The sequence below is a fragment of the Epinephelus fuscoguttatus genome, linkage group LG14 (genome assembly GCF_011397635.1).
Source record: "Epinephelus fuscoguttatus linkage group LG14, E.fuscoguttatus.final_Chr_v1".
In the NCBI taxonomy this organism is placed as follows: domain Eukaryota; kingdom Metazoa; phylum Chordata; class Actinopteri; order Perciformes; family Serranidae; genus Epinephelus; species Epinephelus fuscoguttatus.
In genome coordinates, this window is record NC_064765.1 from 25,006,656 (window position 1) to 25,032,082 (window position 25,427).

The following is a 25,427-nucleotide window of genomic DNA, read 5'->3' on the forward strand; positions in this document are numbered from 1 at the left end:
TATGATATTAATTGCAGTGTACTTACTGGAGTCTCATAAGCCAACGCTTCTAAACACTTTTCAACAACAATAAATCAACATTATTCAAATCTTAAATCCAGTCTATTACCTGACGCATTATTTACAACTTCTATTTCAGCTTGTTGCCACATGAAAGCGGTGACTTTCTATTACTTGAAGGAGACGTTTCCTTTCTGTTGTGTCGACATGAGCCAGCGTGAGACACAAGATAAACAAAGTCCTGTGGCTGTGAAAAGAGACGAAGATCGTCTATAGTAGCGATGAGTCATTAGATGGTTCAAACTCTACCCGGTTTGCAGAAATGGTCCCTAATCTGTACGCATGCGCTGTACACCTGCATTGTTATTTGTCAAATTAATGGCATAAATTCCCACTGGAACCCAGACAAACCTTAACTTTCTTTTACAGTATATTTTTTTCTCTTTTTAGTAAGGATGTGGTCAGTTCAGAAATACCTAAGCTTTATATGAGTATTTAGATTTAATTTGCACATGTACTTCTACTCATCCACACACACTGAGGCTCTTATCTACGAGTTACTTTGCAGATTCAAATTTTATTTCAAAACATATGATAAACTTATAAAATATGTAAAACTATCCAAAACTACAAAATGCATGCCAACTGATGCCTGATATTTTAGGTTGATACCAATATTTGGGGTTTTAATATTCAAAAACAATATATCAGTCATTAGTAATTTATAAAAAAAATAGAAATAAATATATATTAAATAACCTTTTTTTTTTTTTAGGTGTGACTAAGGTACAAAGGCCTCAGTGTATTTCAATTCTCTCTGGTGGACAAACTGTGTAATGGAGACATTATTTTCACATTACCTAAAACATATTTTGGCATTTCTGTACTGCAATTTCTTAATTGAAATCTATATATTGGCCTGGTAGATTAAAAAATGAGTTATTAAAAAAAATTAAGAAATGTCTGATTCCAGCTTCTTAAATGTGAATATTCTATTTCATTTAATTTTATTTATCTAAATTTAATTTAATTTAATTTAATTTCATTTCATTTTATATTATTTTATTTTATTTCTTTTTTTTAAATATATATATTATCTGAATATCTGTAGGTTGTGGACAGAACAAGAAACACGAGGACATCATCTTTGGCTTTGGGAAACAATGATTGACTTTTTTTTTTATTATTATTATTATTTTTTTTACCATTTTCTGACATTTTATTGACCAAACAGTTGATTGATTTCGAGAAAATATTAATAAATTAATCAACAATAAAAAGTAATTGTTAATTGCAGCAATCTAGTAAAATAATATATAGAATATAATACTCTGTAAAGGCCTGTAATGCATGAGAGCTTACTAAGCTACATTTGGTTCGGGGTACATTATTTCTTCATTTATTTTTTTTTTACCAAAGTAAAGAAAAGTTATTATTATTTTTACAGTGTGGCATTGCTACTTTTACTTCAGTAAAGGACAAGGATACATATATATATAGGCCTGCTTATTCCATTACTGTCTACACACATAAGCCACAAATGCCCCAAACAAAACAAAACCCCATAATTATTATTTTTTTCTGTTTTTATTACACTAAATATGATTTTTTATTATTATTGTAATGAATAATACTAATATTAATTATGCTAAATATTGATGTTTTATCTATGCTACTAGAGGGCGTTGCTATCTTTTTCCTATCACCCTGAGTATTTGTGCACCCGGAAAACACACAGAGTGAGAGCTCTTACCTCCCTCCACCTCTGTGCTCAAACTCGTAAAGCGTTTGATGGACTTGTCAAGCTACGTCACCGTGTCGGCAGAAGAGGCGCTGGAGGAGAGTTTCGCCCGGTTGTCATTCCCAGAGGAAGAAGAGGGTGTGATCGAAATTTACCTGTCCAGTCCTACCTGGTGCTCCTGTAGTACATGTCGGCCGTCGAATTTCATCTGCCGTACGACGTTAAACACTGGCTTCACTCAGGAGAAAGACGGAGAAGGCATTAAAGGTACGTCCCTGTTGGGAGAAATCATTGGAAAAAGCTTGTTTCGGTGTGGCCGGAGGCTCAGTAACGTTAGCTAAACAACCGCACTGTCAGCGACAAACACTCCGCCGTGTAATGTCACAGAATATCACAGCTGACTGATAATAAACAGTTTGTAATATAAGCTATAAACACTATTTCTGACTAATATTTATCTGGCAGTAATGTTCAGTTAGCCAAGGTTACAGGAAGTAAAAACCTGAGCACTGGACGTTGAAGTTGTTAGCTAACGTTACCTTACAGTCAGTGAACGTTACACAGAGGCGCCACTTTGCAACAGGTTACCCAGCACGGGTCATTAAACACTGTTTTAAAGGACTTTATACCTGCTGTGCAATGGTGACATCAAATTAAAGTTTCTTAGAAAAGATGGAAGTTTTTGGTTTGATGTTCCATCTAATAATTTCAGGAATTTTGTTGGTATAAATTCCTTATTGACATGACTTCAATAACTACCTATTAAGCTTTTCATTAAGTCCAGAAGCACATTACACCACACATGGTCCCTATGTGGAATAATAGAAGTACATTATTTAAAAGAAAATCTTTTTATTACAGAAAATGGATGGAGAGATGTATCTAGTACATTATTCATCTATTAGATGGTCATGGAGACATTTTAACATATACTTTAGTGACAAAAATACTATTTTTTTCTATTGATAGGCAACATAACACAGTATTTAAGGCAATTCCACAAGCAATAGTTAAATTAATCAGAGGTTAGCTGATTTATTCTGCAGCTATTCCACAAAAGCCTTCATTAGTTATAGATGGATGTAGTTTATTAGATAAAAATGCAATATTAATGTAAGGAACATTCACACTCCAATTTGTTTGCGATCATCTTTTGAAGTGAAGACATATGCTCCAAGAATACAGCAGTAATTTGACTGTTAAAATAACAGCTGAACACCTACTGTTTCTAGTTTCACCTAAGGCTAAAGAAGCTTGCTTTGACATAATGAATGAGCTTTATACATGTAATGACTTCTTACACCAAATTTTTTAATTTAGATTTGAATATTTGTACTTTATGTTACTCAGATGTTGAAACCTTAGGACATCTTCTCGCTTCTTTTAATTTCACTAGGACATTGTGGGACGTTTTTCAATACTGGTTGACTTAAAATTAACAAAATGTTGTTATTTTAAATGATAAAAATGTAAAGGTTGGTGTCCAGCTGGAGGACATGAAAGCAGAGTTTGGGATTAACAGTTATTTGGCAAAATATTTCATTCACAAATGTCTTTTTTTTTTAACTAGCCCAATATTTCCTACTTTTTTAAATGAGATAATTCTGTACCAAAATATGTAAAAAGGCCCTGCGCCTCTGTGAATATTCATATACTTTAATTCCTGAATGACTACTTGCATTTTTTTTGTTTGTCTTTCATTATCATTTATGTCTGTCTTACAGTTTGCTCAGTTATATTTACACTGTAATCTGTATTCAGATGTCTCTAACTGCGTTAAAAAAAAACCCCTGCTGAATCTTTATTTAATAGCATGTGTGAGGTGTGTTAATATAATGAATATCGTCTGTTGACACATGGAAACCTGTCTGTCTGTCTGTCTCTCTGCCTGACTGACTCACTAAGACACAAAATATGTTCACAAAGGTTATTTAATTGCACTAATTGCAATAGTAACACAGCCAGACTGGAATCCGTTGGATAAACAGGTCTAACTCAGGTGACATGATAACTTCCTCTCTGTAATCTCTACACTAAAGAAGGTTTCACAACAGCAGCTTTTTTAGGACATTGTTCAGGGACACAGGTATTGAATTTTGTTCACGCCTCCTGCACGTCATTCATTAAACCCTCAGGTTTTGTTGACTTAAATGTCGTCAGTTTGTCTTTTGAATGTTTTTTTAATTTGTTGTTTTATTCCAGGATGCGAAGAGGATCTTGACTCGCGGCCCCGACATGAGTGTGACATCATGGTTCCTGGTCAGCAGCTCTGGCACACGCCACCGGTTGCCACGGGAGATGATCTTTGTTGGCAGGGATGACTGCGAGCTAATGCTGCAGGTGTGTATGTGACTGTGTGTTTAAGCGGATGAGTGAAAGGCAGTGGGGAGAAGTTTGTGTTGACATGGCAAACACCAGCAGAGTGTCGTATGAACCCTGGAACTGGTCCTCACTGTAATCTGTCAAAATTATTACTCTTTGCTGATGTCTGACGGCACAGCTCGTCACAGAAATATGTGAAACACCAGTGGGAGGCTCCCTGCATGCTTCGTGTGTGTGCATTTCTGAGTGTGTACCCTGGTGACAGTGCCTCCACACAAAGTTGCCCCTGACAGTCTTTGAAACAATGAGTTAAAACGCAGCTAAAGCATTCCACTGTGTTGTTTTGCCGTGCAGCGTCTGTTATAAACACAATTTCTTTGTGGGTTTTGTATAATGCTCTCCCTCCCATTTTCTCCTCACTCTGCATTTAGACCAAAGAGGAATGTTGCCTTAGAAGCAGTTGTTTGTACTTTCCTTAGTCAGTGCATTACACTCAGAAAAAGCCCTGCCAACCACAGACGTCGGTTAGATTGAAAAGTTGCTCATGTCCACATTTAGGCGTCGCCGGAGAAAAAAACCTCAGCTTCTCCCAGTCTGAAGTGATGCAGACTTTTCTGGTGCCCTGCTTAAGCGCTCAGGACTGCTTCCTGACTTGGCACCGAGTCAGTTTCTGCTCTAAATCGTCTTTAATCTATTTTCTGCTCTGTGTTTATAGCTCAGTGCATTTTTTCCTTTGAAACCATAGTTGAGTGAGTGTAACGTGAGAATCCTGTTTGGCGTGAAAGGCAGAGATTGAGTGGAGGTAAAGTCATATCACATAGCATAGCCAAGGGCAACGACTTGAATGTATGGACTCTCCATGACAACTGGTGTCTGATCAATGTCTGTATTTCCATAACCAGTAATTACACCATATGCCTCCCACAAAAGTAGTGACTGCATTTTGTCTAGTTCAGTGGTGTAGTATTTGTTTCCTAGTGACAGAGCAAACATTTCTCTGTGACAGCAGAGGCAGAGAGTGAAACTGAGGGTCAGCAGATTAGGAATGTGGAATTATTAGTGCTGCTGCACAGTTAACTTAATAAAGCAGGTAAACTGATAAACACATACATACTGATATGCTGCACAGTATTTACAAGGAACTATTTGGAAGTCCACTGAGTGAAACACAGACCACACATGTAGCCTCTGAACGCTGTTTATCCCAGTCAGGATGGTTACTCGGATGGTGGTGATTTTGCAAATGAATCCGGCAGTCACCTTCAATCTTTGTTATTTTCATGATGAGGAGGCCCAGGGTGCCTAATGAGCAGAGAAGACAGAGTGAGTCAGTGTGAATCACTCGCACAGTTTGAGCATAATTGATAGAAGTAAGCACATTTTTCCTCCAGTGAGAGGCAGGTACACAATGTGCACATGAGCTGAGCTACTTAATGTCCTGCAATTTATAAAGCTTGTTTGTAGAGTGTGCAGGGGAAGTTAACTGACTTTGCTCAAATATTAAGTTTTCACCCACTCATTCCTAGTTTCCATGTAGCTCTGTGTACACATGCAAGTCAACCAGAAGTCCATTCATTCCCATGAGAGCCTTTGTGTGTTTGCAAAACTCCTGTTTGAGTTTGTTTTTTTTGGTCTGGAATTTGCCTTAAGTGCGTTGATAAGATTGAACTTTTGAGGCCGATTTCAGCCGACTGTATGCACTCTGCCACCAAGAAGTTTGCATAAAAAACAAATTAGCTAACTGATGAATGTAATACAGCTATACGATGGCACATTTAGCTAGCTAACATTGGTAGCATGCTAACTGTGTAACATATAGAGTGCGTGCCTAGTGGATCATAACTTTTAACAAAATATTTCACAAAACTGGCCACACCCCTGACTTCAGCTCTTATTTATCGCCATGTTTATCTGTAAAGAGAGGTGCATTTCCCTGTATTGAACACTAGGGGCACACTCTGTATACCGTACGTAAATGTGGGCACAAAACAAAATGAATCGGAGTCGCAGGTCCTAATTTAGGATCATAACGTATGAATGATAATGATGAAATACAGTTACTTTCTTCATGGATTAATCTACAAATTTATTGCTCAAGTAAGGGTTTATAATAAGAAGAACTTTATTTGTATGGCACCTTTGAAACCAGAGTTTACAAAGTGCTTTGATAGACAACGCAATAGCCGGATACTCAGACAGCAACATCACAAGACGGCCAAACAGTTAGGCCAAACTAAAGCGAGACATAATTGAAGATAAATTTAAGATAAAGTTAAAACAAGAAGACAAAAGAAACAGAAAATATCAATATAAATAAATAGAAATAAAAACACAAGTCACAAAATCTATTGACAACAAATAGGGAGCCAGCAGAGAGAGGATTGGGGTGATGCTGTCTGTTAAACCAGTAAGAGGCATAGCATTAAGTCCATGGAATGTTAAAAAGAAAGGCTGTGCAGTTTCTTATAACTCAAGGTGATGTCTCTTAGATGAAAGCAGTCAATTCCTACATTAGAAAAACAGAAGATGCTTTGGGTTTTGTCTTGTGGATCCAGTAACCGTCTCAGCTCTAATGACTTTTTGCTTTACTTTCGTTGCAGTCCCGCAGTGTGGACAAACAGCACGCTGTGATCAACTACGATGAAAACAGAGACGAGCACATGGTGAAGGACCTGGGCAGCTTGAACGGGGTGAGTGAGTCCACCTCTAGCGTCAGGCTACCTGTCCGCGACAATTCCCAGAGCACAAAATACCTCTGTGTGTGTATGTGCCAGAGACGGGGGACGGTTGGTAGGACAGTGATAATCAGGAGACTGGATTTTCCTGCTGGCTTGGCCCTTCTTTTTTCCCCTGGTCTTTCTAGCCCCCCCCCCTCCTCTCTTCACCGCTCTGTTGCCACTTCACTGCACCATTATCCCAATGAAATCCAGAGTTGAGCAGTGGGAGAAACCGTTCATTGTTCTCAGAGAGTGTTTCTTTTGGCCTTGGTAACTGCAGCCAAACTAATCAGAGCAGAACAGCGCACAGACCTGTAACTGAAATCCAACATGGCTGAGTTTTCCCTCAATTCAATCATTTAGTCTGTAGAGGACGAGATCTACTCCTCCATTCTCTCCTGTGCACACTCACTGCATTATTTTTCTCCACACTTCATGATCTGATGTCTCACCAGTTGTTAGTTTAGGCAGATGATAACCTAATTGATAAGCAAACTAAGCACTGTTGCATGTCGTTAGTTACCTCCACCTGGCCATTTAGCATTCTACAAAAGCCGAGACAGCCATTGCATAACGACATAATCTCATCAGAGTTTTAATGTGCTGGTGGATTAACTTTCAATGGGTAAAGGGCCAGTTGCAAAGCACCTTACGGTACCTTTGTGCGTGCCACAAGGAATTAGAGAGCTGGTCACCTGTGGGTCAACACGTTTACTTCATTAATGACCAGTGAACGTTATTTGATGCTATTTTTCTTGACTGTGCAGACGTTTGTGAACGACCTTAGGATCCCAGACCAGACGTACATCACCCTCAAGCTGTCTGACGTCATCCGCTTTGGCTATGATATCCTTTTTTATATATTGCATATACACACAAATTTTAACTTTGATTGGATCTGTGTGATTCATGTAATGACTTTCTGTGTTTCAGCTGGAGCAGTTTAACTCAGTGATTAGCAGCCCACACTGAAATGAGCCAGTGGTCGGCAGCTGTGCCTTTCACAAATTTCTTACATTTTATTTTCCCTCTGCGGTCTCTAGCTACTTCGGCATGTTAATCCCCTGTGGGTTTTCAGTCAGGGGTTTTAGATTATGGTCAACTGTGCGCACAAAATCTGCACCCTTTGACCCCCAGAGCAGAAACCTCATAGATAACATTGGGAAAGTTGTTAAGAGTACAGAGACATCTGTAGTGTTATTGTGGCATGTGATGTTGAGTGTTTCAAGGAGTGGGTCGCTGAAGATATGAGATTGTTCAAGTTGCAACAGGTCTGTACTGCTTATCTGTTTTCCTCCTTCTTGTAAGCAGTAGAAAGAGTACTATTGGCCTACTTAGGGGACAAGGTGAAAGCTAGGCATGAAGGGAAATACAGTAAAAGAATGCTAACTGCACATGTGCCATACTTACGGTAGCATATTTCCATCCTCAGTCCCTGTGCCAACACACATCTTACTGGAGATGTGTCCCTGAGCCAGACACTAAACTGTGAATATATTAACAGACATATTGTCTTGTTTTACAATAATGGTAGGTATGTTTGTGTGCCTTAACTCCTCCTGCACATGCTCATGTGTATATCCTGGAGAAGAGTCAACACAAGGTCCCAGAGGAAGCTCTTAAAGTAAGTAACATTGACAACATGTACTTTTTTTTTTTCCTTAAGCTAGCAGCGCTGAAATACTTTCAAGGGGAAATGCTTTTCATAGATCTGTGTTGATAATGATAAAGCAGAGTGAGGCTTGTCATGAAAGTCATGTTGTCGACTTATTAAGGTTAAAAAAAATTCTAGAGATCATGTCTATATATGGAACAATATTAGCCTTGTGTTTAGATGTGTTTGTTTAAATAAGACTTTCACCAACATTTTTTCCAGCCAACATGATGCCAGAATGAACGGCAGGGTTTGGAAGTATATCATCTGTTAAGTAGAGCTGCAACGATTAGTCGACTAATCGATGACTAATCGACTATTAAAATAATCGGTGACTATTTTAGTAGTCGACTAATCGATTTGAGTCATTTTTTATAGAAAAGTACTATAAAAGTACCCCACAATACACTTATTGCAGCTTCTTACATTCGGATATTGGCAGCTTTACACACTCTCCCATGATGGTAAACTAAAACCCTTTGGCATAAGTACAAAACAAGACATTAGATGACATAATTTTGTAGTTTGGGAGAGACAGACCGACATTTTTTAACATTTTAACAGAATTTTCGCTAAAATGATTAGTCGACTAATCGAAGAAATAAGATTAGTCAACAATGAAAATAATCGTTATTTCCAGCCTTACTGTTAAGGAATAACTCTTTACACCCCTGAACTAAATGTTAAGTATTTACTTAAGTGCAGTTTTTGTTAACAAAGCCAAAAGAGTCAATTTTATTTATGGTTTAAAACTACTAAAAAAAAATATATTTATTTATTTATTTATTTCAGATTTCAGTTTCAGTGTCTAAATATTCTTAAGAATTCAAAATTAATGTTCTTTGAAAGGGTGTACTTACATTATTATTCTATTATACTATCATTACATTAGTAATACAACATGGTCTTGAAATGATAATTTTACTTATCTTAATTATTATATCATTCACCAAAAGTAGTTATCTTGATGGGCCTACGTGGAGTGCTCTTCTATTTTTATTATCAGTTAGTCTTTTAGTAATTTTTTCCATTATCACTTAGCCGTTTAAATGTCAGAAACGATCCCAAACTAACAGACTAAACTACACAATAAGCAGCTTTTCCGTTAGAGGCGTGAAACGTGACGTAGTGTGCAGTCAGGTTCCTGTGCCAACAGTTCAGTCATCTTGATGAGCTCTGAAACAAAGAGGATAACTGGTGTCGGAGTGTTGGAATGGGACTTGTTTACTACCCTATTACAGTATCTTTGATTACTGTAATTATCCCTGCACTGTACCTGCACCTGTTTAACCTTTCCATGTGCACCCTTTAGTCTTCACCTTGAAGAGCATAACCCAGCTAAATGTCGGATTGAGCTGGAGATGGAAGGGCACGATATCAGATTATCACTAGCTGACTAGTGTGGCTAAAAGAGTTCACGATAATGATATTATCTTGATATCTATAGGAATTTTTTTTTTTTTTTTAAAAAAAAAGGTAAATAATGCTATCAGTTAAATTCATCCTCTGTCATCTATTGTGCATTTTTTGGGGGGGCAAATTAATTACACTTAAAATATGAGTGTGGAGAGGCGGAGAGTCAGCAGCCATAAATGTAGAAAATCAAAATGGATAGTGGAAAGGCAGCCAGATGTCACTGGGTAAGGGAGACAAAGCAAGAACAGAAAGAAATAGAAATGATTAAGAGCCATTGGCTTATTTACACAATATTATTACGTGCTTGTTAATAACATAATATCAGTAGTTCATTTTTGAAATATCACCGTTATCATCAGTACCAGTATATCCAAATGACAGATGTGAATGTGTAGTATTCATTGTTAACAGTGAGAAATAGGAACCTACACTGAGCAGAAGTCCCTGGTGGATATTCTTCCTTACACTGTGTATGTCTGAGGATGCTTACATCTGTACTGATTGTTGGCAGAAGGTTTCTCACATCCTGCTTCCCTCCTGTCTCTTTGTGCAGCATGAGAAGTACACCAGCCAGTTGCAGCTTAGTATAAAAGCCCTGCAGGCCAAGGCGAAGGAAAAACAGCAGCTCCAGAGCTCAGAGAAGAGCAAAGGCTCTGCTCTCAAACTGCAGGACAGAGCTGAGCGGAAGGCCCAGTCTCTCACAGGTAAACAGCTCTGTCAACACACACTCCATCACAGCAAATATTAGCAGAAAGGCAGCTGGGTTTATGAATACAGAAGTAGGTTAATGTTCCTTGTTGCCTGAGAGGAACTGTTCTGACTGGAGTGGATTTGAATATCATGTTGCACACACACACACGAGGAAGAGGAAGTCTTTGTGTCTCCATGTGCTACATGACTTTGCCTGTAGATCCCTTGATAAGGCAGTTGTGGTATCTTTTATTGAGAGCTTCTCAGGGTTGGGATTAGGCTGCCATGTGAGCTGAGAGGCTGATGCTACAATCCCACGGTGTCAGGATAGATCTTGACTTCCCAGAGTTGGCAGAATGAGTATACATGAGTTAGCGCTTGCCAGACAAGTGGAGGGGTTAAGAGTTAAGGACAAGCAGCCTTATCTCTCCCAGCCATGCCTGACCGCTGACAAGAGGTGGGGTGCTGCCAAACACACCGATTATGGTTCAACACGTGCCGGAGAAGACTTAAAAAGGTGCGCAGGTTTTTTGTGGTGCCAAGTTGGCACTTCTTTCCATGTAGATGGAGTTGGATTTGTTGCTGCTTGTTCTTCCAGTTGCCATCCTGCCCTCTCTGCCCTGAGCTGTGCTGAGTAAATCCTGTTGTACAGTACAGGCAGCCGTGGAACAGTCAGAGAATTGTTAGTTTAAGAGAAGCACTTTGTGAATGAAGCTCATTCACACCGACAAAACCTATTCCAGCTGCTGTTGATTTAGCAATTCTCGTGCTTTCTGCTCCATAATCGCCCCTGTGAGCTCAGAGGGAAAACTACAACTGGTGCTTAAAATAGGACTTTTCAAGCACTAGGCTCGTGTCCCACAGAGTGCCTTACAAATAAGTCATTGAACTGCACAGCTTTGGGAAACATTTAGTAAGCTTTGTAAGGAGTCTGACACTAGGATGAGAGTGTGGTTGTATCTCCTGCAGCTATGAGCTAACCACAGCGGTCCTGTGATCATGTGACTGCCAACTCTTTGCTGATACTCACCAAAGCTGTGTTTACGAGGGGCCATGCAGTCACCGGCTGCAGTGTGACAGGAGCTTTGCCCTGTGTTGGTGTGACCCAGTCCACCAATGAGATAACAAAACTGCCCCCCTCTGTCTCGCTAAATGCACAGTCACAACAAGATAAGGATAAAATTCCATAGTATGGTACATAAAACAGAGCTGCGTTTGTTATACACTATTTTCCTCACAGTGAGACATGAGAAGTCCTGCGTTAAGCTGCACAACCAGACCCAGCCTGCATATCTCTGTTGACCTCATGCAAATAATTTTCCTCAGCTGAATTTGTTTGACTGGAGACCTTGATATAATGCATTTTTTGAAAATTCTGTATTACATGCTTCATTTTTTGTGTACTGTTCTGTTAGTTATAGAGTCCTGCGAGAGCTGCCTGTGTCTTTTTTGTCTGTGTGCTCTTGCTTGTTTTTCCCTGCAGCTGTACAGGATGTGGAGTGTGTCCAATCCTCCAGCTGTCTGCAGGGCAGGACACTTCACTTGTACAGTGTGTGTGACTCAGTCAGTCCTACTTTACTGTGCCAGGACCCGAGGCTAGGGCATGGAAATGGATAGTTCACATCTACCCTGTTACTGTACACATCAGCACTACATAATTAAAAATGTTCTAATGCTCAATCCCTTTTCTATCCAATGACTCATGTAGTGATTTAGTATGTTATATTGAGATGACTCCCAAAAAATAACTTAGACAAATTCTCCAGCTAATGTGACAGCTGATAAATTTGTTAAAAAATAAAATGAAATAAATAAATAAATAAATTTGAAAAAAATATATAAATAAATATTAAATATAATATATAATTATAATAATAAAAAATAAAATAAATTTGTTTAACTGGGCTAATTTAAATTATTAGGTTCTTTAATTTTTTTATAGTTTTGATTGGACATACTGTACATACACCATGCATACTGTTAAACAATAACCCAACAGTGACACTGTACACAAATACAAAATTAAACAAAACACAAGAAATGTCCGGGAAAGGTCAGGGGGTGCAATAAAAAAATATATACAATAAAGTTCATTCATGAACCATTTTCCCTATATAATAGCTTATAAAAATCCAGGGTCCATCATCTCCATGGTCATATTCATAAAGAGCTGAAGCTGCCCGTTCCATTGGTAATATATCCATAAAGTCTGTTAACCAGTTATCTATATTAAAACAATTTGATTTGTGTGATTTCCAATTCATCATGATGATACATTTAACAGACATAAAAGCTAGAGCAATAATGCGGTGTTTAAGCTTAGACTGTATATTTCCTATCCTGCAAATTGAAACTTTAAATGAGGCCACATATTCAGGACAAATATTGAATATGATTTTTGCAAATTTAACTTTTATTGGTTAGGTTATTCTGGGTCTGCTCTCTAACCATTTCTGCTTCTCATGTCCCTAAAATCTGTGCTGCGCTCAGTCCGTTTTAGTTGTGACACTCACTCATGTTTTCTTTAGCTAAAAGAAGAGGATTGGGTAAGGGGAAAGGAATTAGTAGCATGCCACTCGGCCGCTCTCGTCGCTGTGTTGATGTCTTATTGTGTGTGTCCAAGGCAACAGTGGTGAAGTGCTGTTGATGCTTAGAATTGTGAAGCCTCCACAATAATATCCAGAGAGCTTGCTTAGCCTATGTATCAGGCCAACAAGCAGCATGCAGATTATCTGATTAGTGCCATATAGGCTGGCCGACATGTTTGGACCGGCAAGCCAGTGGCTAAACACCAGTTTAGAGACAGCATCAGGGAAATAACCCTCATCCCCTCATTATTTACAGAGGTCAATGTGCAAACAATGAGTCTAAGCATTTACGCGATGCCTCACTTTAGATGCAGTCATTATCCTATATATTTTATTATATATTTTTGTCTTTGAAGATTAGGATTAGCTTCGCCCCGATTTGCATGAGACGGATTATGTTTTGGTGGTTTGCGTGATACAGTTTGTATCACAGTTGAACCCTCACTTCTCTCTGTGTTTGTCTGAGAATGTGTGGGAATGTGTAAAAAGCCCAAAGGCTAAGGGTATTGTAACACTATGTCCTATGTGTGAGCTACAGTGATATGTGATGTTTTGTTTTGAGACTAAACTCAGACATAATTTTATCATATGACTATCATATATTGCTTTATACAAACAAGAGGCTGTATAAATTTAGTGTTTTGTTTGGCTCTTTCTTGCCCGAGTTCATCAATGTGCCTGATGTTGTGTGTTTGTCTCTTAGCTGCCACAGATTCTCAGATATCCAAGCCTACTCCTCTCTATGGCCAACCGTCCTGGTGGGGGGAGGATGAGGACTCAGCCAACAAAAATAAGAACAGAGGTGGAAGATCGCCAGAACAGGAGTCTCCAGGTCTTGTATTTTTTACTAACAAGTGTACAAACCACGGACTTCATTGGAGTGTTTATACTGAAGTGCTTATATCTTTCAAGCAGAAGGTTATTACAGAATTTATTGCACTTTAATTGCATTGGATCTTCCCACATCTGTAAAGTCGATCCTAATTTGTTGTGACATGTTTTTCTGTGGCACTGCTATCTGATGCCCTTTGTGGGTCACTGAGAGATAGATGGTGAGAAGCCCAAGGCAGGTCTCTGGCCGCCAGTTGTGAAGTGTTAGCCAGGCCACACCGTGCCAGGCCAGCGGGCAATGCCTGTCTGCCTCGTGATGGATTATGACCCTCTAAGCTTTTGGAGAAGGGGAGGAAGGGTGATTGTTTGCCTCATGGTGCCCAGGCTGAAACAGATTATTCCCGCTCAGCTACCCTCCGCTGGACTCTGAGCTCCTAAAGTGATATTTGGCCACATCCAACTGGCACCCAAAGACCAACTGGCGGATTTGTTTTCTCAGCCTAACTGCTGGAATCTTTGTGTTATTTGTGGCTGCTACTTTCAGAGATTGTGCCGCAGTGATATCCCAATCATCTAAACCAGTTTCTATAGCTTTATGTTAGGGATGAAATTCAAGGCCGATGTTGATACAGAATACTGATGTTTAAAGTAACAATTTGGCCGACACCAATACAGATGTTTTTTCTTGTTGTTTATCTTTTTGTTGTTCCTGACTTCCCCTTTTGTGCCCGGAAAACAAAGGAATCTTCTCTTTTTAACGTAGCCTTCCTACACATAAAACATTTAAAAAAAAACCCACTGCTTTAAATTTCGTGTCATTATACGTAATATATCAGAATTCCCTCTCTAAAATTTATTTTATATTGCTGTAAAACATCAACACATTTCTCCTTCAAGCAACTGTATTTATTCAAGTTTCTCAGTCAAAATCAAATTTCACAAGATTACCTTTACAGACATTACGATAACGTTATAATTAACTTTAGCTGAATAATCATTTTTACTGAATACAGCTTGAACGCATCATAATGTCATTTAATTTAACCTCTGTTAGCTGTTACTTCTGACCACTGGCTGCTAACAGCTAACATTGACTAGCTTTCCTCCTGCCATATTGAACACAGATTTGTTGTTCACAATGTAACATTCATGCGTCGATGCTGAGTTTTCTGCGTCCTTTTGTCCCGAAAGAATCCTGGAGAATATCTTTTGTTTGTTTTCTATTGTCCCCGGGAAGACAGGACACCATTATGTTTATGTTTATGTTTATTTTATTTAAGAAGGGACAGTGCACATAAATTAACATGATCACTTAAGTCACGTAAATGTGCCAGATTTAGCCATACAGGCTAATTTTCATCTGCAGTCCCTGGCACCCAATTAGTCTTGAGCCCTGCTGTTTAGCCTGCCCAAAACTGATGTGACACAACATAAAAACATTTGCTAGTACCATCAGCGAATGTCGTTTTGTTTGCATCATCTCATTTGTTGATAGGCCAATGGCATTCAACAAGGTGGATATCGACTGATACAGATGTTCGGCAGATAAATCTGTGATTCCCTTGTCTACCTTTTTGAAGTTTGAGTTTCTTAAACTATTTTCAAGCTATTATTAACCAATTGTTTCTGTTATTAATGCCAAAATAATATTCTTTCTGTAGTTATTTAATCACTCAGTGGAATACACTATGTAGAACCATGACTAATGCTTTCCTCTCACCACTCTTCATTGCCAACAGAGCCTTCCAAAGACCTGTCCAGATATGAGGTCAACGGTTCTCTGTCAGACAGTCAGGCAAAGTCCATCCTTTCCTACCGCCGGGAGCCCAGCTACTTTGAGATCCCAACAAAAGAATTACAACAGCGACCTGCCAAGAAACTTGAGTCACAGGTTCATGAGGTTCCCACAAAGGACACTCCAGATCCCACCGAGGGTGTCTCTTCCGGCCCCACACCTCCTGTGGTCCAAAGCCACGCCTCCTTCACCATCGAATTTGATGAATGCGCGCCAGGTAAAATGAAGATCAAGGACCATGTGACCAAGTTTTCTTTCCGCCAGATGAACAAGCAGTCTTCCACAGAGCTTGTTACCACACCTACAGAGGTGATGTCAGCGGAGAGCAAAGTTGCTGATTGGCTGGTCCAGAGCAATGCTACCATGATGAGGAGGAGGTCACAGGCCGAAGACTTGTATAGCACAAACAGTGACCCATCACTCCTGAAGATCACCAAGGGTGAGTCACTTATACAAAATCTGTTTAATTTTACCAATGCTGATTGCAATTATGTGCTAACTTGTCTTTCCATCATCAGCAAACCAACGTGAAGATGGCACTCACAGTGACTCAGGGGATCCTGCAATCAATGGAAGTGATTTCCTCCAATCAGAATCTCAGATTGGGTCCCAGGAGTCTCCACAACCCCTGAGAGCCTCCCCACCACAACGCTTCACCTCCCCTGACTCCGAGGAGCCCTTATCCTGCTCTCCACCGGAGCCTCAGTCCCTATCCAGTCTCGGCAAAGCTGAGCCTCACCAAGCCTTTGTCATTGAATTCTTCGATAATAACTCAAGAAAGAAGCGCTCCCAGTCCTTCACCAATAACACATCCCCACCTGAGCCCTCAGGCCTCAGGGTCCAGCTGGATAAGGTGAGGAAGAGCTCAAGCCCAACTGGGGAGAGACGAGCCCAATCTCCAGCCTCCACCACTCCCCCAACCCAGCGATACACTGTCTCCCTGAAGGGCTCTACTCCCTCAGGCTTCCAAAGAGCTGGTTCTCTACGCAGGGAGAAGACAGAGGACCGTATCAGCACCGGCTTTTCCTCTCGCTCTTCATCATCTGTGTCTGTAAGGCCCTTCAGCAGTGTGGGCCGGAGGTCCAAACTTGCCCAGGAATTCACTGCTGAATTTCTCAAACAAGCAAAGGAGTCCTCTTATGCCAGCTGGGAGAAAAATACATCTAGTGCCCCTGCAGCAGCTAAAACAGAGACAGTGGCAGTATCCCAGGCGAGTCCCCCTCCATCTCAAGCTCCCTACCAGCCACAGACTTCCTCTCCTATCCACCAGCCTGTTCCCCTCCACGCCCCTGTGATGCCCATGGCGTCTCAGAGTGAGGAGGTCAAGAGCCCCCATGTCGGCCCCAGGAACGAAGAGGAGGACAGTCTGAGTGATGCAGGAACTTACACCATCGAAGCGGATATTCAAGATAGAGAGCTCGAGGAGGCACGGAGCAAGATAGACCAGGCAAGTTTCTTTCTCCATTTCATTTATATGAATTCAGACCAATAATAACAACATGTTGCTTTAAGCTACATTACGCGAGAATTGGTGTCTTTGCGGTTTGCCGCCCTTACAGTTTCAGAGTGGTACACCACTGTGACAAATTAAGCCTGCAGGGTTGCAGTTTATATGAATTTGAGTCTGCATAGTTGTACTTATTGTGACATCAGAGATGAACAGTAACATAACAAAAAGAATGGCTGAAAGATTTAGTTCTGCCGAAACACTGCTAGCATTTTCAGCCCATATACATAGTTTTCTTGTGACTTTCTGCATCTTGGAAAACTACAAAACTGTGAGACAGAGATGACACCGATAAGGTGACAGCCTACGTCGCCAGCTTTCATAAATAACATTGGCAGGGATAAACTCTCCTTTCAGTTTGTCTTTATTTTCTCATTATCCGTGAGACAAATCACTACAGCTTTCATCTGGACTGTATAAACAGTTTGCAAACTTGCATTATGTTGTTAGGCTTCTTGCTCAGTCACTTGCCAACTGCTCACCAACATTACATGACAACTTTGGGGTCAGGAGTGGGAATGAAAGAGGCGCCATTCCCCTTGTTACACGTCAGTGTGTCATCTAAATGATGATAATTATGTGTCAATGTTGCTTTAATGTAAATCAGTCAGCTTTGCAATTGACCAGTGTCCTTTCTGTCTCGGGAGCAAGTCCCTCACAGAATCAACCATGGACATTGGCAGGTCCACTTTATTCATCCTTGCACTCATCAACTTGCACTGCTTTGTTCCTGACAGGTGTTTGGTGTTTTTGAGAGCCCTGAGCGAACCGACCTGAGTGAAGCAGAAACCTCATCAGCATTTAGGCCTGTTATTGTTGAGAGCAGAGAGCAGCATAGGCAGAGTAGCAGTGGGGAGGTGAGGCAGAACAGGGACGTGTGTGGGTGTGATCAATGATTTTATCGCCAATTTCAAACATAATTAATTAACTTGTTGGGTTAGTAAGTGTTTAAATGTATAAATCAGCATGCATTGCTGTCTTGATTTGCTTTCCTGGGGTTTCTCCTTTTTTTTTGGGTGCATCTTTCTATTGATTTGTAGATATGCGTCATCTTTCCTCACAGGTTCTGGGTTCTTAGTTGCTTTGGTTTTTCTTTCTAACTAAATATAAGGAAACAGTTGTAGTGCACACTCATGAAACAGGCGGTGAATTGTTTCTTGTTTGTCATATTAACTTTGTTTTTTACTAAGGAAATCTTATAATTAAAAACTGCTTTCTTCAAAACATTCCATGTACTATCTTTTTAAAGCTATTGAGTAAGTTGTATGTTATCTCATGCAGGTTCAGCCAGCAGGTGCAGTGTTACAGGGGGCTCCTAAGTGGATGTCTTGCTGGGCCAGCTTGGCAGACAGCTACACAGAATCTGGCCCTGCGTCTGGCCTCTTTGACATCCCTCCCCAGATGGAGCTGTCAGGAGGGGGTAAGCCACCTGACGAGACATGAGTCTATTTGAAATGATAATGAGACACCCTGATGAATATGAATGATGTTCAGTTTCAGTATGTGCGGTTAATATGCATTAAAATTGTTTTGCTTCAGCACGAGGCACAATCATCCACAAGGCCACGCACAGCCGACATCACGACAGCACCGACTCTGACGGTTCAAGAGCTCGGCGCATCCTGCCCCAGGTACCGCTGGGGGAGAAGAGTGACATTCCAACTCCCAGCATTCATGTTCATTATGACCCGCATTCGACATTTGATGTAGGAGAGAGTAGCTCGGTGGCCACCCGGTCTCAGGATAGCCTTCACAGGTTGTCAGTGCAGGACGACGTGGAGCCTGACAGCCTGAGTGACGCCAGCAAGTCAGATGATGGTTCCATTATAGAGCAAAGGAAGAGACCACTGTCAGACACAGAGGAGAAGAAAAAAGAGGGAAGACTGAGACCCACAGACTCGGCCAAGCCTACAACATTCTACATTGGGTCAGAGTCCAAACCTGAACATGGGGGCTCAAACCCCAGCACTCCCAAGACTGAAATAAAACATGTAACCAAAATGTTCTCAACAGCCACCCTTACCAAACAGAGAGGGAACCAGGACACTGGGAAAGTCAGACCCAGTGTATCGGCTCCTATCTTGAGCCAGACGACACGCAGTCCAGAGCCCAAAGAGGGCGGTGCATCTACTTTAATCAGACAAGAGAGTTTCACCAAGGAGCGGCCAAGCAACGCCAGATTGCCCAACATCTCTAGCTTGCCTGTTCAGAGAGGCCCAGACATTGAATCATTCCAGGGAGTCTGCAATCAGGACACTCGTTCTTTCCTCAAAGAGACGGAGGATGTTCTGGCTGTTCTGGAGGCCAAACTCCAGGCAGGACAGTCGGAAAAAACACCATCTCCAATAATGGACTCTCTTTCTGCTGAGTCTGATGTGGACACCTCCAGCACAGTCAGCCAACAAAGCAATAAAACCAGGCCAAATACAGTGAGTAAAAAACCTTCTGTGAGTGGCTTCAATAGGGAGAGGTCTTCAGCCAGTATAGCTAGTCAGGACTCAAGTCGCCAGACATCAGATAAGCGGCGCACTCAAGGAGCAGACAGCAACAATAAGACTGAGATTCTCAGGAGGCCCGTTGGACTGAGACGTGGTGTTGGTAAACGTGACTCCACAGATCTAAGTGACGACCCTCAGAGCTTACCTTACTCTGATCAGGAGTCTAACAACCAAACCCGCAAAAAATACACGGTGCCACTTCAAAAGGAGGACGGCAAGGCCTCCAGAGTGTCCCAGGCCTTGAATCGTGCCAACAGTTTATCAGCACCAAGACCCACCCGAGCGTCCATGCTCCGCCGGGCTCGCCTGGGAGAAGCTTCAGACAACGAGGGCACTGAGACAGACAGACTGTCCCAAGAGGCAGCCAACGCCCCAGCTAAGCAGCCCCAGGAAACCAAGAAACTCTCCAGGTTGGATATGCTCGCGATGCCTCGTAAGCGGACAAGCTCGTTCAACACGCCTAGCGACACGGAGGCCTCTTCCACACCACAGTGGACAGGCAGGAGCACAGGATTCTCCAACCGCAGCACAGAGTCCGGCAGCAGCTCAGTTCGAAGGGCCTCTGCTCCCATGTCGAAGCCTGGGGAAAGGCAGCAGAAGGCCCCGCTCAGCAAGGCACCAATCACTCGCGGACGGTCGAGCAGTGCCAAATATGCCAGCAGCACTGCAAGTGAGTATAATACACACACTCACACATACCTGTTCTATTGATTTTAAAACATCCTGACTTGTATAACCACTTACTGCTGTCGAACCTAGTATTGTTGGAAAAAATCCCTTGTGCCTGGATTGGAAGCATCACAAGGTCTGTTAATATACCACAGTGGTGAATTGGTTTGATAGATTAATAGCCCTCAGTTTACATACTTTAGGAAATAACACCTGGGTTCTGTACTTACACAGCTGTTTTTGGTAGAAGTGTTATTTGGGAGGGGAATTGACTCTGGACTTTCACTTACATCAATAAAACTAACATTATATATTTTTGTGTTGGCACAACAACCAGCACAAGCAGCTCTCTGACAGTTTCCTGACCTTGAAATTTGCTCTTTGTGGTATTTTGGTGCTGGCACACAGGTGGGAGGAGAGGAGCTGACAAGAGCGTTAGTTGTTCTGTTTGTGCAAATAAAAAAGGGCCCAAATACCACAATGATTTTCCTTCATCTGCACAGTGGTCTTGTGCAGTTTATGGTAGTCTATGAGGATTCTGGGGTCATGATGAAGTTTATAACTCTAGCCATGTGCAATTTTTTTTATGCTACATAACACAGTCTTAGCTTTATGGTATTTATCTGGTACTCAGCTGCTGTGGAAATCAAGTACTCATTTCAGTTTGACAATGATTTAAAATTTTGAGCCATCATGATGAAATTCAGCTTCAGAAATGAGCACTTGAACAGCAACTTTTCTGTCTCTTGTTCTGGGGAGGATTTTGGTGATAACATCTAATATACGTGGTGGTGTTTTTCTTTCCTGTATTCTTTGATGGTATCTCTTGTTCTTTTTTTGTCCAACTTCTCTGTCCTCTTCCTCCTCTGTAACTCAAACCAATTCACAACGCCAAGGCTCCAGGAGACGACAGAAAGGCTCAGACTATACGTCTACCTCAGATGAAGAGTATGACTCAAACCAGAGCACTCCTAAACACAAACGTTCCCAACCTTCCTCAGCCTCTCATAGCCCGCGCCATCAGCCTCGGCCACAGCCGGTGGTCGCCCTGCGTCCGAAACCCCGCAGCAGAGATTCTGAGGAGGAGAACCAAGAAGGAGACGCCTTCCAAAATTGGTCCAATCACAGTTCTGAAATTGCACGGTAAGGGATTTTTTTTCTTCGGGTGTACATGCTGATATGACTTAAAAAAGGTTGAAATGGTGTGTTACTAGCATTGCTAACACATAAGATGGTTTCACACTAGCATTTATTTATTGCACTCTCTATTAAAGGCCCTTAGGAGATCAGGGATTTAACATTTAGTGAAAATAATGTAAATATAAATATAATTCTTATTCCTGTCAGCCATCTTCCTAACACATCTTCCCTCCCTGCTAGGTTGAGTCAAGACCTGGCAAAAGACCTCGCTATCTTGGCCAGAGAGATCCATGACGTGGCAGGTGATGGTGATCCACAAAACCCTGGAGCGGAGAGCAGTGCACCTGTCTCGACTGTGACCGCTCATGAACAGGTACACCTAACATCATTCTTAGGGCTGTTGCTGTGTAGTCTAACACACTTTTGTTGAAGGAGGAAGTATCTCTCAGAGCTTTTGTTGCAGATTATTTGCCCAGTTTAACTCATATGTCCCGCTGCCCGTCTTATACCGTAACCGTAACACTAATTTCTAAGGTCTGATTATGTTGCAGCTGGTTCATCGTATTCCAGAGGCTGGATTAAACTACCAGAGAGTCCCACCGAGTTCTGCGTCTCCAAGGGAACCTGACCAGAGCACAAGTGATAATGAGCAGAGCTCCAGGCAGCGAGCTTGGAGCAGAGACGAGGTCTGACACAATATGCCCCTTCCCCTCATTTTTAAGACTTTTAAGACTCTTTGATAATCCTCCACTGCTAGCATCATAAAGTGTTTTGTTTTTTCTCTCCAGGTTATCATGGACAATCTGATGCTGAACCCAGTGTCTCAGATCACCATGGCCATCAGAGAAAACACTGAGCAACTTGCTGACAAAATTAAGTAAGACGTTACTTACACATCCTTTATTCCCATGTTTAATCCAGGTTTGATTAAAAACTGTATTGATCCTGTCTGACAGCCAGACTGCACCGAGCCAGTAATCTTATTAAACTACTGAGTGGGTCAGCATACAGACTTATAGTCTAACTGACAGTATGGGAGGACTGAGATGTAATCTACTGGATAGATTAGATACAGTTGGTGTTGTGAGAGTTAGCCACAGTTTGTTGTTTTTTCCGACCTTTATTGACGGTTAAGCGTATTTTAAGCGTCTGGGTTTAGTTGCCACAATCGAAAAGCTTCAGGAACATCTCTTGTCCTCATTTTTACAGACTAAATCAACAGTGTTTAGGATGCAAACATGCCCATTGTCTCTTTTAAAGAACGCTGTAAAAAGTCCACTTTTTAACGGCTGATTTTGGCATTTTGCACACAGGGTACTGTTCCAGGATAGGATGGATATCTGGGAAGAAATTGAGGCCAAGGTTAATTCTGACAATGATGTTCCTGTTGTCAAAACATCCAACAAGGTTAGTGACTTATGTTCGTTAACTTTCAAGTTAAATGTATGACAGTTTTTGATGTTCCTTTGAGCTAAGTTGAACATCTGTATTTCAGGAAATTACGTCTATCTTGAAAGAACTCCGGAGAGTTCAACGACAACTTGAGGGTGAGTTAATAATGCCCTTCACAAACAATATAATACAAATGATATGATTATCTTAACAATGAAGCCAAACAATCAGCTAAAAACTTTATTTTCTTTTCCCTCCAGTCATTAACACAGTCATGGACCCCAGTGGGCAGCCTGAAGCATCCAAGGCCTCAAACTCTGCCGTCTCCTCCTTATCCGGAGCTCGATCCTCCAGAGCTCCTGCCTCTCGAGACTGGAGAACAGTCCACTCTGCCTCCAAACGTGGCGGCCGCCCGAGGCCCAGCGAGAGCGTCAGGAGAGCAGCTGTGACACCTGACGATGTCAGAGCTGGATATTTGGTCTGAAACAAACACACAGTTTCCACCGATGCTGAACTTCTGCTGTTGCTCCACAAACCCAGGTGTGGGACTGATGTGTGAGCACGTCAGTCCCAGGTGTGGGACTGACGTGCTTACACTGAAACCAAGAGCGGGGGAAGTGAGACTGTATCCACAGAACTGTAGCCTCCCATACATCCAAACATACACACTACTGCACTATGAGCACTACACACCTACACTGTGGTGTAATTCACAGTGAAGCCTGCACTTAACGCCCTTAGAGTAAGCTCAGTGGGAGGCCTATGTACGATATGAGGTGAAGATTTAAGGAAGTACCAAAATACTTAAATGAACCTCACATCTGGCAGGCCTTAGGACAATACTTGATTCTCTGTGTTAGACGTCGACCTCTTTATTTGCCAATGATACGACCAACATTGCTGATTTTAAAAGCTCATTTGTTTATTTGAAAACCAGCCTGAGCATAATCATCTCAGGGAAATCTGCTAATATATAAGATTTCTGTTTAGTGACAAATCACATTTTTGAGGAAATATTAGTACATTGATTTAGTTTTTGCATAGAAAGAGCTGCAGTAACACCAGCAGATCTAAAGTGGACTGCGTACTTGCATCCTCAGTAAATCCATTTCTCCCTTGTTCGCCACTTTTCCCTCGGTGGACCAGATTTATCGAAGAATGTAAAAAGTATTTATTAGGGCTCTTTTGTGAGACACTGTAACCGAGACAACGTGACTTTGGGAGGGTTAGTAGACGCTAGTGCCAGACCAATTAATGTTACATTACACAGTTGCTACCAGCCAATTTCTTGAGTATTTATTCTGTTAACATTTCCCAGTATAGTGACTCTGCCCAGGCTCTTCTCAGTACTTGGACACTATATTTTGTCCAGCTGGAGATGAAAACCCCTCAGGAATGTGTGGTCCGACTGGTAGGAGGGACTCCAGACGTTAGTCACCTGGCAACCACAGACTCAAGTGGCTATAAAACAAGAGTTTTTGAAGCATTCCTGGTTTCTCTGCCTTCTGAAAAGTGTGTTTTTTTATTTGTATCAAACACAGCTGGAGGCTTGAAAGTAGTTTTTGTTGTGTTTGTCATGCCTGAAGAGCACAGTTAGTTGAGGGCTGGCCAAAGACAATCAGAAAACAACTGACAGGAGCGAGTGTCCTTATCTGTGTTTGTACTGAGCTCATCACACGACACCATATGCTTAAGAGCTATCAGAGCACTGTGGTAAGATTCGATATTTCCTCTCCAGTCACAAGTTCACTCCTGATGGGTCCTCACATGACAGGAGATGTAATGTAAATTTAGCTTGGAAGTTGACAGTTATGTGAAACTGTAAACCTGATGATTAGTGTCTGTTGTTGTGTATGTAAATATCTAAAGATATGTGTACGTCATACCAATTACCTCTCAATCTTGTCTTTTGCACTAATGTAGTACAACATCACCCCCTCGACCTGATATGCTGCAAACTGAAAGCCGTTACCCTCCTTGCAAAACATTGTAAACATTTGATGCTATTGAGGTTTGAAGCAGGAGACAAGGTGACCCAGTATACCAGCGAGTTTCTGTTTCCCTCTCCCTAGTCTAGATTGTACACGTGATTGTAACTGGGAAGTACCTTCAAGTGCCACAGAGCTGTGTGGGAGACAGTGGTTGTTTACAAGCAAAAAAACTGAATGTTTGTCTGTTTCCTTCACTTGCTCAAAGTGTTGCTGCTATTCTTCTTCTATACGGGATAGTATTTCCCCTTTGCTTTACTCCATCTAAACGCTACAGCCTGTGTAAGAGCTGAAATTTAGATCATATTTGTCAAATTGTTTCCCCTTTTTTTGATATTCAACTCATGTTTCCCCTCCTTTCACCCAGAATGATTTTGGTTGTAATTGTGCTGTCTCGTTAGTCGGTATTTATGTTTGGTTATTTGTGCAATTTGTTAGATGATGATTGCAGATTTTTCAAATAAAATATGATTAGGAAA

The 25,427-nt window shown here is 41.3% G+C and overlaps 1 protein-coding gene across 3 annotated transcripts; it reads left to right on the forward strand.

The window, feature by feature from the left end:
• Nucleotides 1-1,795: 1,795 nt before the first annotated feature.
• On the forward strand, nt 1,796-25,427 carry cep170ba (centrosomal protein 170Ba). 3 transcript variants are annotated; one of them, XR_007450864.1, is made up of 20 exons: nt 1,796-2,008; nt 3,944-4,081; nt 6,664-6,753; nt 7,548-7,626; nt 8,346-8,404; nt 10,404-10,554; nt 13,832-13,960; nt 15,699-16,193; nt 16,273-17,201; nt 17,999-18,118; nt 18,543-18,681; nt 18,801-20,429; nt 21,325-21,571; nt 21,809-21,941; nt 22,120-22,254; nt 22,357-22,445; nt 22,882-22,975; nt 23,064-23,115; nt 23,221-23,500; nt 23,535-25,427. XR_007450864.1 is itself a non-coding variant. In XM_049595602.1 (19 exons), exons 2-19 carry the CDS (start codon nt 3,977-3,979, stop codon nt 23,442-23,444), a joined length of 4,899 nt encoding a protein of 1,632 aa, XP_049451559.1. In that variant the 5' UTR covers nt 1,796-2,008; nt 3,944-3,976; the 3' UTR covers nt 23,445-25,427. The 3 variants fall into 3 exon arrangements, 2 of the variants coding, with proteins under 2 accessions (XP_049451559.1, XP_049451560.1); XM_049595602.1 differs by having other exon boundaries at nt 23,221-25,427; XM_049595603.1 differs by lacking the exon at nt 17,999-18,118 and having other exon boundaries at nt 23,221-25,427.

What these genes read in the sequence shown, in the direction of transcription:
- cep170ba (XM_049595602.1), top strand. Translation starts at nt 3,977, where the DNA reads ATGAGTGTGACATCATGGTTCCTGGTCAGCAGCTCTGGCACACGCCAC. An exon ending in CACAGTTCTGAAATTGCACG is followed by an intron (nt 21,572 to 21,808) that starts GTAAGGGATTTT and finishes CCTCCCTGCTAG; the next exon opens with GTTGAGTCAAGACCTGGCAA. An exon ending in GAGCTTGGAGCAGAGACGAG is followed by an intron (nt 22,255 to 22,356) that starts GTCTGACACAAT and finishes TTTTCTCTCCAG; the next exon opens with GTTATCATGGACAATCTGAT.